This window comes from Rhineura floridana, chromosome 3, assembly GCF_030035675.1.
Source record: "Rhineura floridana isolate rRhiFlo1 chromosome 3, rRhiFlo1.hap2, whole genome shotgun sequence".
Classification (NCBI taxonomy): Eukaryota; Metazoa; Chordata; class Lepidosauria; order Squamata; family Rhineuridae; genus Rhineura; species Rhineura floridana.
In genome coordinates, this window is record NC_084482.1 from 200976044 (window position 1) to 200989610 (window position 13567).

Sequence of the window (13567 nt, forward strand, 5' to 3'; positions counted from 1 at the left end):
CAAATAGAAGTTGGGCATTTAGTGTAGCCAGTCGCGTGTTGTGGAACACTCTTCCAGCAGAGATTTGGCAATCATCCCATTGCTTTTGACTTGCAGGCATGTTTAAACGTTCTCAGAATGAGCCAGTCATTCTTGCGATTACTGTTTTTATACCTTATAATTTATTGCACTTGAGTGTATTGTACTTTGATATTTTATGAGTGGGCGGTCTATAAATATTTTTATAAATAAAAGAGTTCAAATACCCCCCAAAATTAGGGGAAAATACTTTTCCCCCTCCCTAAAGAAAGCGCCAAAACACTTGGCAAATATTCTCTAGGGTGAGGGAAGACAAGCTCTTCCTCTTTTCAACAACTTTTATTTTTATTTATTTCATTATTACATTTATATCCCATCTTTCCTCCAAGGAGCTCAAGGTGGCTATAAACATGGTCCTCCCCCCTCCTGATTTTATCCTCAAGCACCCCTATGTGGTAGGTTAGCCTAAGAGACAAGGACTGGCCCAAGGTCACCCAGTAAACTTCATGGGGAAGCAGGGATTTGAACTTTGGTCTTCTAAGCCCTAGTCCAGCACTCTAACCACTACACCACACTGGCTGTCCCATCTTGATTTATTTTTAAACCAGAAGGCTTACAGGGGAAATTATAATTTTAATAGATTTTTTTCTAGACCATCTTTTATGGTGTACATATGCCCCCCCCCCGCTAAAACCCTGAAATTATTCATGGCACCAACACTTCATCTTCAGAGGGTGTGAAAAAAAAGCTTGCTCTTCTCTGACATTTCCCAAGGTTAAAACCATGGTGAAAAGTGTTTCTGAAGTGATAACCCTTTGTTGCCATGTCAAGGGCAATTGCAGGAGGCCATTTGGAAACTCTCTTGCGTCCATGAAATGTTAAGTCTTTATTGAATGGGTTTTGTTTTGAAAAAGAAATAGTGTGCTTATCTGGCCATGAGAACTCAAGACTCAGGTGATTTATTTGAACCAAATTTGGTACGTAGGACTCCTCTAGGACAAGGTGCTTTTAGCTGGATAGACACAGCAGGAAGTTGGGGAAACTGGGGGTTTCTGGGCTAATATGGGGGAGGAATTGGTACCCATCTCTGCGACTAATGCTCTGATTGACATGAAATTTCATACAAGATAACATAAGCAGAGACTTGCAGGATCAGGCCAAGGCCTATCATAGCACAAAATCCTGTTCTTACTGTGGCCAACCAGACGCCTCTTGCAAAGGCCCTCAAGCAGAACTTGAGTGCAACAGCACTACTCTCCTTACTTGCAATTCCCAGCAACTGGAAATTGCAAGCAAGGCATCCTGCCTCCGACAACGGTGGGAGAACATTGGAAGCTGCCTTAAACTGAGTCAGACCACTGATCAGAACTGTCTACACTGACAGCAGCTCTTCAGGGTTTCAGACCGCGGACACTCCCAGCACTGCCCGGAGATGCCAGGTGTTGAACCTGGGAGGACCTTCTGCTTGCAAAGCAGATGCTGTACCCCTGAGCTATGGCCCTTCCATTATGGTTAGTAGCCATTGATAGGCCTTATCCTCCATGAGTTTGTCTAAACGTTTTCTTTCTAAAATTATCCCGGTTTGATCTCAAAACACTGGTGTACATGTCATTGGAAACATCTCACTAGAACACTCTTCTTCAACCTTGGGTCCCCAGATGTTGGATTACAACTCCCATCATCCTTGGCCATTGGCTAAACTGGCTGGGATTGATGGGAGTTGTAGTCCAACAACATCTGGGGACCCAAGGTTGAACGACACTGCTCTAGAAGGTATTGAAAAGCCCCTGTTCTGAACACTGCATAGTGAGTACACATTTTCTATTATTATTTGATATGGGATTAAGATGGTGGCCATGCATCTAGGCTACTAACTGCAGAGTTTTGTCCCTTCTTGCATGAACATTTGATCACAAGTAGGGTGGATTGTGGTGATGTGGAATCGAGACACCACACTGCTGCATCACTTCCCTCCTGGTGTCAGCACATGTGCCAGAGCTCTGTGGTATGGCTTATGAGCATAGGCGGGCTTAGAGGACAGTGGGGCCGGAGTTTTTTGTGGGGCTCAGAATGTTGGGGCTCTACCTTGCAAGGGTGGTGGTGTTTTCTGAGCTCCTGCGGAGCAGTGCTTCTGGAGGATTGGCAGTGGCCCAAAGCTGATTTGGGGTGCACATTCCTAGCTCTTAATTAATGTCTGCATTCATTGGGTGTTCTGGCATGGAAGGGCCGTGATTGGCAGTGCCTTGCATCCAAAGGAAGCATTGGGCCAGAGGCAGTTGTAGAACGCACTCTCCCAAATATGAGGGTGCACGATAAGGGGTGACCCAAAGCTTATTAGGAACAGAGGAAGCTGCCTTATACTGAGTCAGACCCTTGGTCCATCTAGCTCAGTATTGTCTACACTGACTGGCAGTGGCTCCCAAGGGCTTCAGGCAGAGGGGCTCTCCCAGATCTGTCTGGAAATGGTGGCGATTGAACCTGAGACCTGATGCCTGCAAAGCACATACTCCACCACTGAGCTCCAGCCCTTCCCCAACATTCACACCCCCAATTTAAAGGAGAGTGTTGGGGAAAGTGTCTAATTGGATGACAAAGCCAGTAAACCTCCCAAATGTCAGAATAACAACCCCACCTCCCTTTTTCTCTAAAAGAACCTACTACGCAAAGCATTTCTGCAGGACAGACATTTTTTAAAATCTTCCCATGTACACGGAACCCAAATAACGGGCTCAACAGCCCACACTAAGGCCCTGAACCGGCTGACTTGACAGTGTTTTTCCCTTGACTGAAGAGGAGGAGGGGGGTGCTATTTATGGAGGGGGGGAGGTCTCTTGTATGGCCTGGAGATAACCTTTGCCCCAGATGCGCAGCAGAGGTTTCTGTTTGCGGGGGTTGGAATGACTGCAGTCTGTGGGTGGAAAATATTGTGTGGGGTGGTGCTTTCTGTCCCTCCCCGCCCCCAAGCCTCCATTCATGTCCCTGGATATATATCCGTTAGGCCTCATTGCACCCACATAGCAATGCTTACCGCTACACTCCTCCTGCTTCTGCTGGCTATAGCGGTGCTGAGCAGGCGGCATGTGGGCCTCTGCTGGTGGAAGGACTCGAGGGAGCTGCCTGGCCCTTGGGCTTTGCCCTTTGTTGGCAATCTCTTCCACATGTTCCATTCCGACCTTCCCATCCACTTCCTTGACTTAGCCCAGCGATATGGACCCATCTATCGCCTCCGCCTTGGGAACAAAGGTGAACCTGAGGACCTGGCGGGTGGCAGGCCTGGGATGGGGGTGGATGGGCGCTGCAGTCGGCAAGGGTCAAAACCTGTTCCCCAAGGCACTGAATTAAGTCCTTTACCATTTTATATTATCTGGCAATGTTACTATCTTGCTGCTGCTGGGTGGTGGTGGTGGGTTGTCTTTCTTTTTTGGCCTTCTTGTTTCTACATTTTAATTTTCAAAGATCACATTTATTTTCCTGTTTTTGTGGTTGTTACTCCTTTTTTTTAACGATTAGCCAATATATTTAGACATATTCATATAAGAAATTTTTACACATAAAGGTGATAACAACACAAATATTGATTCTTGTTTTAAAAATCTGTAAGTTTTTATATTCTTAATTCTACATTTTAAGTTTTAGAAGATAACATTTACTTTCCTTTTATTTTTTTTAATTAGCCACTTTATTTATACATATCCATAAATGAAAATACATATGACATTGCAATAATGCAAAGTATTTTAAAAAAATGCAATGATTTCTATTATTTTCATAAAACAGGGAAATAGAATGAGAATACAGAATTCCTTTTGCCCAAATCAAAGAAAAATGGTAATTTAATGAGTTTTAAGAAGATGAAACAATACCCTGCATTTCCTGATTTGATTTTGATTTAATTGGAGTATATTACAAAAAACTTCCAGTTATCTGTGTGGATTATCTACTGTCCCAGAGTGTATTTGAAGTGAATGATTTTTTAAAAAATGATTAAATCTTGGCTTTTTTATTCTTGTTTTGTATGCCACTTTTTGAATAACTCTTTAAATAGAAATGTAGCTTTTTGTATTAAAGTCAACAGCAATGGGGAGCCTATCCATTAGAACAGACCCATTAAAATCAGTGGACATCTATTGATTTCAGTGAGTCTATTGTGAGTATGATTAATGCTGGATATTACCCATAAAGTTTTGTGTTAAGCAAGATCCCTTTTCTGAGCAGAGCCCTTGGTAAGCTACTTATTTGTTCCTTATTTCCGTAGTAATTATAGCTTCTGAATCTAAGAAGCTGCTTTATTATACACTGAATTAGTTCAAAATTGGCTGTTCTTTAAAAAAAAAAATTGAAATATTTTTATATTATCAAGTAAATTCAGTGTAACATTTACAAGAATATGTCAAAAATACTTCTTGTTTGTAATATATGTAAGAAGAAAACTGAGCAAGTTATAGCAACATATAATCAATACCCACGCATGAAATACCTAGGTCTCCCTTAATATACCAGACCACACAATCCTAATTATTTAAAAAACAAAGAGTCCTGTGGCGCTATAAAGAACTGTTATGGAATAAGCTTGCATAGATTACAATCCACAAAAATTAATGCCATAATAAATGTAAGTCTTTAAGGGACCACGAGACTGTTGTTTTTGCTGCAAACCCCCTAGAATGTGGCTGCCCCTCTACACATTGTTCCAATTATTTAAGTTTTCCGGATATTCTTCTTAATTCCATAGCATGACTATGGAATATTAACAATTCCAAATGGCTCCTGTCCTTTCCCAATCAGATCTTAGTGTTCCAATTTCCTTCAAAGGACAGGCAAATAAAATTCTGGCCAGTGTTAAGTAGGTATGTTTCCTGTGGTTGCATTTTTGTTTTGTTTGGAATATTAGCGTCATTAACATATATCAACCAACTGGGTGCCATTCTAACTGGGTAAGTTAAATTAATGATCTTGAGCCAATCATTTCTTAATCATAATGAGCCAATCATTTCTTGCTTTTCTGTGGCAAAACTACCTATTCTGCCTCTGCAGGGGCTCTCCACGGTTTCAGGCAGAGCACCTTATTCTCCTTGTCCCTGAGAGCATGCCATTGATGCTGCTGACCCAGGGTCCTTTACCAACTGAGATAGCAGGGATTTAACTTTGGATCTTCTGCTTACCAAAAAAAGGTTTTATACCTGAGTTATCACCACTCTGTACATTCAACAATCTGTCTGCACTTTCCGGAAACAACTGAGGACATTTTTGTTGTGATAAACTTTCCCAGCTGGACGAAAAGGTTTCTGGGTGCCCACTTGGTATTGTTTTTGTTTTGTTTTGTTTTTAAATGACATTATTGGAGTTACTATATACTACGAATATCAGTATAGGACACAAAATATGCATTTAATACAAATGTTAAAACATTTAACCATGAACAGTGGTCAAGGCATTGTTAAGAGTGTTAAATATACAAATAATGAAATATCAACTAAAGAGTCGGGTCAGGCGCAAAAAGAATAAAGAAAAAAAACTTTTTGAGAAAATCAAAGTTTTCTGTTCTATTTGCAGAGCGTGCCAGACCACTGAGTCCATATTTATTGCCTGGGAGGCGTATCTATATTTTTAGTTGCAGTCATCCAGTTGTTATAATTTTCATAAATTCAAAAAAAAAGTGTATTTGTCCAGTTAGATATTCTGTGTGGTTGCCTCTGTTTCACCCTAGATTTTTTCCCTCCTGACACACACACACACACACAAACACACACTCACTCACACGGTACTGTCTCTAGTGCAGAGATTACCTGAAGTGGAATAAGGATGATGGGGATCTATTGTAACACATTTTATTTCCACTATGTGGCATTCTTTTTATCTGCTGCTTTCTGCATTGTTTAAAACTTTTTAAAGCTATTTTATTGCATTTTGTACATCGCTTGGAGACGTGTGGAAGGTGATTAATAATAATAATAATGTTGCATGCCACCCCAATCTCTTGAGTGGTGAGTTTTCTAGGGGTCCCTGCGCTTGCCCAGGGTTTGGTTGCCTTGGGAAGAAGATCAGCGGAGACTGTGGTGTCTTTATGAAATATGGTTTATTTATTTACACACATTCCAACCCGAGCTTAGGATGGAGGGGTTCAAGGCATCAGCAGTCCAATATCCAGCTTTTCCATCAGGGTTACAGGAGGCATCCTACAGCCATGGTGCAGAGAGCCAGTCTCTCTGCCTGCCTCCAGTTCCCAGCCTTTCTTAGACACAACTCACTACACAAGCCACTACTAGGCTCCAGAGGGGTGGGGGGAGGCTCTCCTGAAGAGTTTCAATGACAAAAGGGTCTCCCTGGCCCATTCACCAGTTGATGGGCACCTGATAGACCCATTAACCCACCTGGCCACTCTATTAGATTAACAAAAGAAACTCATCTGACCAGCAGAGCGGGTTTCTCAACCCCAGGCACAGGATTCCAAATAAGAGGCTGGAAGGGGACTCATAGAAATTATCCATCTCAACCCCAAACCCATAACAATAAAGATGATGATGATGATGATAATACAAGGATTTGGGGGTTTGATCATTTCATTAAAACGATCTGCCCTGAATGTCTCACAGCAGAAGCATAAGAGACATAGAGTGGTGCAGTGGGTTAGAGGGTTGGACTAGGACCTGGGAAACCAGGGTTCAAATCCTCACTCAGCCAATGAACCCCACTGGGTGTCTGTTGTCTCTCAGCCTAATCTACCTCACAGGGTTGTTGTGAGGATAGCATGGGGAGAGGAAGAACAATTTACATCTTGAGCTTCTAGGAAGAAAAGTGGGATAGAAATATAATGGTAAATACATTTTAAAAATTCCACCACCACTCATGTAAATTTGGAGGGTGTGTGTTACATCTCACACATTTTACTCTTTAGAGTGTGTACAAGTAGAGGAAGAGACTATATTTCCAGGAGGGTTTTAAGCAGAATTTGTATAAAACTGGGGTGTTGCTAGAAACTAATAAACTGCATTATACAAAACAGACAAAAGAAAGGTACTTCTTCACACAGCACGCAGTTAAACCATGGAATTTGCTCCCACATAAGACAGGAACAGTCACCACCGTGGATGGCTTTAAAAGAGGATTAGACAAATTCATGGGGGGGAAAGCTATCCATAGTCGGAGGCGATATGCTTCCGAATACCAGTTGCCAGTAGCCGCAGGAGAGACGAGTGCTCTTGCACTCAGGTCCTGCTTGTGGGCTTCCCATGGGCATCTGGTTGACTACTGTGAAAAGAGGATCCTGGCCTAGATGGGCCACTGGCCTGATCTTCTGATGTTCTTATGTATGTCTTTTGCAACTGGCTGTGCTATTGCGGGTTGTAGTAAAAACTGGAAAAAAGAAAACACCAAAGTTGATTTGACAAACCTGCCCACTCGATATAAGCAGCTTTTCAACCTCTCTTTCTTTCTGCCTTTTCTCTCTGTTAGACATTGTGATTCTGAACAATTCGGATCTAATCCATGAAGCGCTGGTGCAGAAATGGTCTGACTTTGCCGGACGGCCTCACGGTTTTGTTGGTAATCTTGGCTGGATGGAGAAGATGTGCATATAAAAGCTGTTTGGAACACAGCAACAAACCATGGCTGCTTAAAAACAAACATGATTTTATAGCCTAGTTTGTTTTTCTCCCCTATATGTTGTTAGTAAACAATTTCCTGAGTTTGAAGATAACAGGAACCACAGTAGGGTTGCCAGGTTCATGGCCTGAGACTGATCCTGAATCTTTAGGAGAAGAGAAAGTCAGCCAAGCGCAGGTGTTCTCGCAACTCTGTAATGGGAAAAACCACAAGGTGGAATTCTCCCTTCCCTCTGCACAACTTTTAAAGATACAGAAGACCTCTTGGTTGCCAGGCCCAGCCTCTAAGATGTCTTCTGTATCTTTAAAAGTTGTGTAGGGGGGAGGGAGAATTCCACCTTGTGGTTTTTCCCATTACAGGGTTGCCAGAACACCTGCACTTGGCTGACTTTCTCTTCTAAAGGTACAGGATCAGTCTCAGGCCATGAACCCGGCAACCCTAAAACACAGTATATTCAATCACCTTGTCTCCTGAACGGGGATGACCCTTAGGCTCATGCTTGTAACAACAAGCCTTGGCTTATTGTTACATCTGAACCTGACCATAGAGTCAAGGAGAGAATGCTGAGAGTTGTTAGGGGACCCCTCTTCTCCTCACAAGGCTGCAATTGTCAGAGTGGTTTCAGTCTCTCTTCCCAGAGAACTCTGGAAATTGTAGCTCTGTGAGGGGAAAAGGAGTCTCCTAGCAAGTCTCAGCACCCTTAACAAATTAACTTCCCAGTATTAGCCATGACAATTTAATATGGAATAATAATGGAATAAATGTATGGTGTGAATGTGGTCACTGTGCCAATGCCCCCCCCCGGAACAATATGTTTATTGTAAAGTTTTCAAATGCATAGAATGACAGAATATAAAGTCCAACAGCTGAAGAAAACGACCCCAATTCAATCAACCAATCTAATAATAACATTAAGAGAGAAGAAGAGAGAGAGAAGAAAAAGGGGGAAGGAGAAGCAGAAGAGAAGATGGAGAGCAAATTGCATTGCAAATGTTGAAAGTCACTTTCTTTTACTGTGAGGGAGTTCTGAACCAGTTTTGAACCATAATCCTCCTCTTCCTCCTCCACCACTATGAATTGACTTTGCAAATCAGAGAGAGCAATGTGCGTTGAATACTTATCAGCCACAAAAGAAATACAATTTAGTGCTGAGTGCAGAATACAGCTTCCTAACAATTTTGGATGCCAAGCTTCTAGTCCTTCAGCTACCCAAGAAAGTACAGTGGGGGTTGTAGTGGAATAGAAACATACAGCTCTGGGACTTTTTTGACAGCAGGAGCAACAATGTCATTTGCCCTGAGATGCAAATTGAGGCTATGGCCCCATCTGTACTATATATTTTGTTATGTGCCTTCAAGTCGATTCCAACTTATGGCGACCCTATGAATCAGTGACCTCCAAGAGCATCTGTCATGAACCACCCTGTTCAGATCTTGTAAGTTCAGGTCTGTGGCTTCCTTGATGGAATCAATCCATCTCTTGTTTGGCCTTCCTCTTTTTCTACTCCCTTCTGTTTTTCCAAGCATTATTGTCTTTTCTAATGAATCATGTCTTCTCATTTTGTGTCCAAAGTATGATAACCGCGGGGAAGCACCATGTTGCAAGTCAGTTCAGGGAACACAACATCTTGGCCTGTCCCTGTTCCCCGGGAGCCTTCAGCAACAAGAAGCAGTCAAACAATAGCCAAGGACTTGGATGAGATCTATGGGGAGGATTTATCATTTGACACAGCATCAAGCACTCTTAACTTTTCTAAAATGCCATGCAACTGACCTCCAGTTGTCTTTTTTTGTTTTCTAAATCTAGTTCCCTTTTTCCAATTTAATCATCGTCTTTGCTGATAAGGATAGCCTTTCTTTCTTTCTCTTTTGACTAGGTCTTATCAGTTTACATGTTTCCCAAGGCGTTTTGGGGGCCCCAGGTGGAAAATCCAAAGGGCATCCTCTCCCTCTCCTTCCTCCAGCACTCACCCATTCCTCACATTTAATTTGGCCCCCTGAACCTCCGCCTCTTTGCCCTCCATATTTTTTACCACAGCACCTCATGTTGCTCGCCTTTGGCAATTAAGGTCTTTTTTGTGGAACCTATGCCCCTTCTGTTTTGTTTAATCTCGACGTCCGCTTGGAGTTGCTTTACTTGCTTCTATCATTGTATAGAAATTGTTTTTACTTGTAAGGTTATAACAGGGGTAGACAACGTGGTGCCCTCAGATGTTGCTAGACTATAACTCCCATCATCCCTGGCACTTGGCCATGTTAACCAAGGCTGATGGGAGTTGGAGTCCAGCAACAGCTGGAGGGCACCACATTGGCTATCCCTGGATTATATTATAATAAACTGCCACATGACTTTATAGGGAAGGTCAGGTAAGTCATCGTAGAATAAATTAATTGATTAATTATTGCACCACTAAAAATAAGAGTTGTAGGTACAGAATTTCAGCCTGAAAGATAGAACAGGAACACTCTGCACTGCAACACTGTGCAGGCCAGACTTTTTAAAAATATACCTGTCTAAATCAGGGGTTCCCAAACTTTCCCCCCCCCACAGATCACTTGAAAATTGCTGAGGGCTTTGGCAGACCACTTAGTGGGTTTTCTGCTGGTTTCAGCCATTGTAATGGGTTGTGCTGGATGCTGTATGATGTTACTTGTTACTTGTACTGTATTTTATTTATTTATCTATCTATTTATTAAATTTATATCCCGCCCTTCCTCCCAGGAGGAAACCAGGGTGGCAAACAAAACACTAAAAACACTCTAAATCATCTTAAAAGACTAAAATATATTAAAACAAAACATCTTTAAAAACACATTAAAAAAATCTTTATAATATTTTTTTAAAAAACACTTTAAAAACACCTTAATAAGCAATTTCAGCACAGACGCAGACTGGAATAAGGTCTCAACTTAAAAGGCTTGTTGAAAGAGGAAAGTCTTCAGTAGGCACTGAAAAGATGACAGAGATGGTGCCTGTCTAATATTTGAAAATGGAAATGGTGATCTTTAGCTGGCCGTTGACATCCAGGAGACACGAGCAGGGATTTGAACTCACAGACTCTGGACTCTCAGCCAGGTTCTCTTCCCCACTGCTACACCAGCTGCAGGTCTAATATTTAAGGGGAGGGCATTCCAAAGGGTCAGTGCCACAGCACTAAAGGCCTGCGTCCTATGTTTTGCAGAACAGACCTGATAAAATGGTATCTTCAGCAGGCCTTCACCTGCAGAGCTTAGTGATCAAGTGGGTATATAAAGTGTAAGACTATCTTTCAGGTATCCTGATCCCAAGCAGTATAGGGCTTTGTTAACCAAAACCAGAACCTTGAACTTGGCCTGGTAACTAACAGGCAGTTGTTGTTGTTATGTGTCTCCAAGTCGACTACGACTTATGGCGACCCTATGAATCAGTGACCTCCAAGAGCATCTGTCATGAACCACCCTGTTCAGATCTTATAAGTTCAGGTCTGTGGCTTCATTTATGGAATCAATCCATCTCTTGTTTGGCCTTCCTCTTTTTCTACTTCCTTCTGCTTTTCCAAGCATTATTGTCTTTTCTAATGAATCATGTCTTCTCATTATGTGTCCAAAGTATGATAACCTCAGTTTCATCATTTTAGCTTCTAGTGATAGTTCTGGTTTAATTTGTTCTAACACCCAATTATTTGTCTTTTTTGCAGTGCATGGTATCCGCAAAGCTCTTCTCCAACACCACATTTCAAATGTTGATTTTTCTCTTATCAGCTTTTTTCACTGTCCAACTTTCACATCCATACATAGAGATCGGAAATACCATGGTCTGAATGGTCCTGACTTTAGTGTTCAGTGATACATCTTTTCATTTGAGGACCTTTTCTAGTTCTCTCACAGCTGCCCTCCCCAGTTCTAGCCTTCTTCTGATTTCTTGACTGTTGTCTCCATTTTGGTTAATGACTGTGCCAAGGTATTAATAATCCTTGACAAGTCATGGCTTCTGTCAAAGAATCCCAGGAACTGTAGTTTGTGAAGGGTGCTGAGAGTTGTTAGGTGACCCCTATTCCCCTCAGAGAGCTACAGTTCTCAGAGTGGTTTAACAATCAATCCCTCTTCCCAGGGAACTCCAGGAACTGTAGCTCTGTGATGGAGTTAGGGGTCTCTTAACAACTCTCAGCATCCTTCACAAACTATACTTCCCAGGATTCTGTGGGGGAAACCATGACTGTTTAAAGTGGGATAATAGTGCTTTAAATGTAGAGTGCATATGGGGCCCAACCTAACAGTTAAAAAGCATGGGGGGGGAGAGGGGAAAGGACAGATCTCAGGCCCTCTTGGCCACCCCCTAGCGATACCCCTGCCTGTGCCCCTTAAGCTAGCACTCAGGTGCTGTGGAGGTCCTTCCTCCATTGCCAGCATTGAACATTGAGAACAAAGTATTGGCCTTGCAAATCTATTATGACGGTAAAAGCAGCATCTTTAGTACAAAGGTATGCTCCGGTATGGATAAGGATAGCCTTTCTTTCTTTCTCTTTTGACTAGGTCTTATCAGTTTGCATTGTCTCCATTTTGGTTAATGATTGTGCCAAGATACTGATAATCCTTGACAAGTTCAGTGTCCTCATTGTCAACTGTAAAGTTGCATAAATCTTCTGTTGTCATTACTTTAGTCTTTTTGACGTTCTGCTTTAGTCCTGCTTTTGTGCTTTCCTCTTTAACTTTCATCAGCATTCGTTTCAAATCATTACTGGTTTCTGCTAGTAGTATGGTATCATCTGCATATCTTAAATTATTGATATTTCTCCCTCCAATTTTCACACCTCCTTCTTCTTGGTCCAATCCTGCTTTCCGTATGATATGTTCTGCGTATAGATTAAATAAACAGGGTGATAAAATACACTCCTGTCTTACACCCTTTCTGATGGGGAACAAATCGGTTTCTCCATATTCTGTCCTTACAGTAGCCTCTTGTGCAGAGTATAGGTTGTGCATCAGGACAATCAGATGCTGTGGCACCCCCATTTCTTTTAAAGCATTCCATAGTTTTGCATGATCTACACAGTCAGAGGCTTTGCTGTAATCTATAAAGCACAGGGTGATTTTCTTCTGAAATTCCTTGGTCCGTTCCATTATCCAACGTATGCTTGCGATATGATCTCTGGTACGTCTTCCCTTTCTAAATCCAGCTTGGACGTCTGGCATTTCTCGTTCCATATATGGCAAGAGCCTTTGTTTTAGAATCTTGAGCATTACTTTACTTGCATGGGATATTAAGGCAATAGTTCGATAATTTCTGCCTTCCCTGGGATCCCCTTTCTTTGGAATTGGGATGTATATGGAACGCTTCCAGTCTGTGGGCCATTGTTTAGTTTTCCATATTTCTTGACAGATTTTAGTCAAAATTTGGACTGATTCAGTCTCAGTAGCTTGTAGCAACTCTATTGGTATGCCGTCTATTCCTGGTGATTTGTTTCTTCCAAGTATTTTAAGAGCAGCTTTCACCTCACATTCTAAAATTTCTGGTTCTTCATCATATGGTTCCTCTGTGAATGAATCTGTCATCCTGGCATCTCTTTTATGGAGGTCTTCAGTGTATTGCTTCCATCTTCCTTTTATTTCATCTCAGTCAGTCAGTGTGTTCCCCTGTTGATTATTCAACATCCCTACTCTTGGTTTAAATTTCCCTTTTGTTTCTCTAATCTTTTGGAATAGGGCTCTTGTTCTACCCTTTTTGTTGTCCTCTTCTATTTCTATACAGTAACTATTGTAATAGTTCTCTTTGTCCCTACATACTAGTCGCTGTATTGTTGCATTTAGGGTGTTTCTATCTCCTTTTGCTTTTGCTTTCCTTCTCTCTTTAACCATTTGAAGAGTTTCTTCAGTCATCCGTTGGGGTCTTTCTCTCTTTTTAACTAGAGGTATTGCCTTTTTGCATTCTTCTCTGATAACGTCTCTGACTTCATTCCGTAGTTCTTCTG

General features: G+C 41.8%; 1 protein-coding gene across 1 annotated transcript in view; it reads left to right on the plus strand.

The window, feature by feature from the left end:
• Window positions 1–3001: 3001 nt before the first annotated feature.
• LOC133381117 (steroid 21-hydroxylase) overlaps window positions 3002–13567 on the plus strand; it is a 42887-nt gene continuing 32321 nt past the window's right edge. The window contains exons 1-2 of the mRNA XM_061619702.1: window positions 3002–3261; window positions 7471–7560. Of these exons, the coding sequence (XP_061475686.1) occupies window positions 3039–3261; window positions 7471–7560 (313 nt within the window). The 5' untranslated portion in view covers window positions 3002–3038. The remainder of the gene's footprint in view (window positions 3262–7470; window positions 7561–13567) is intronic.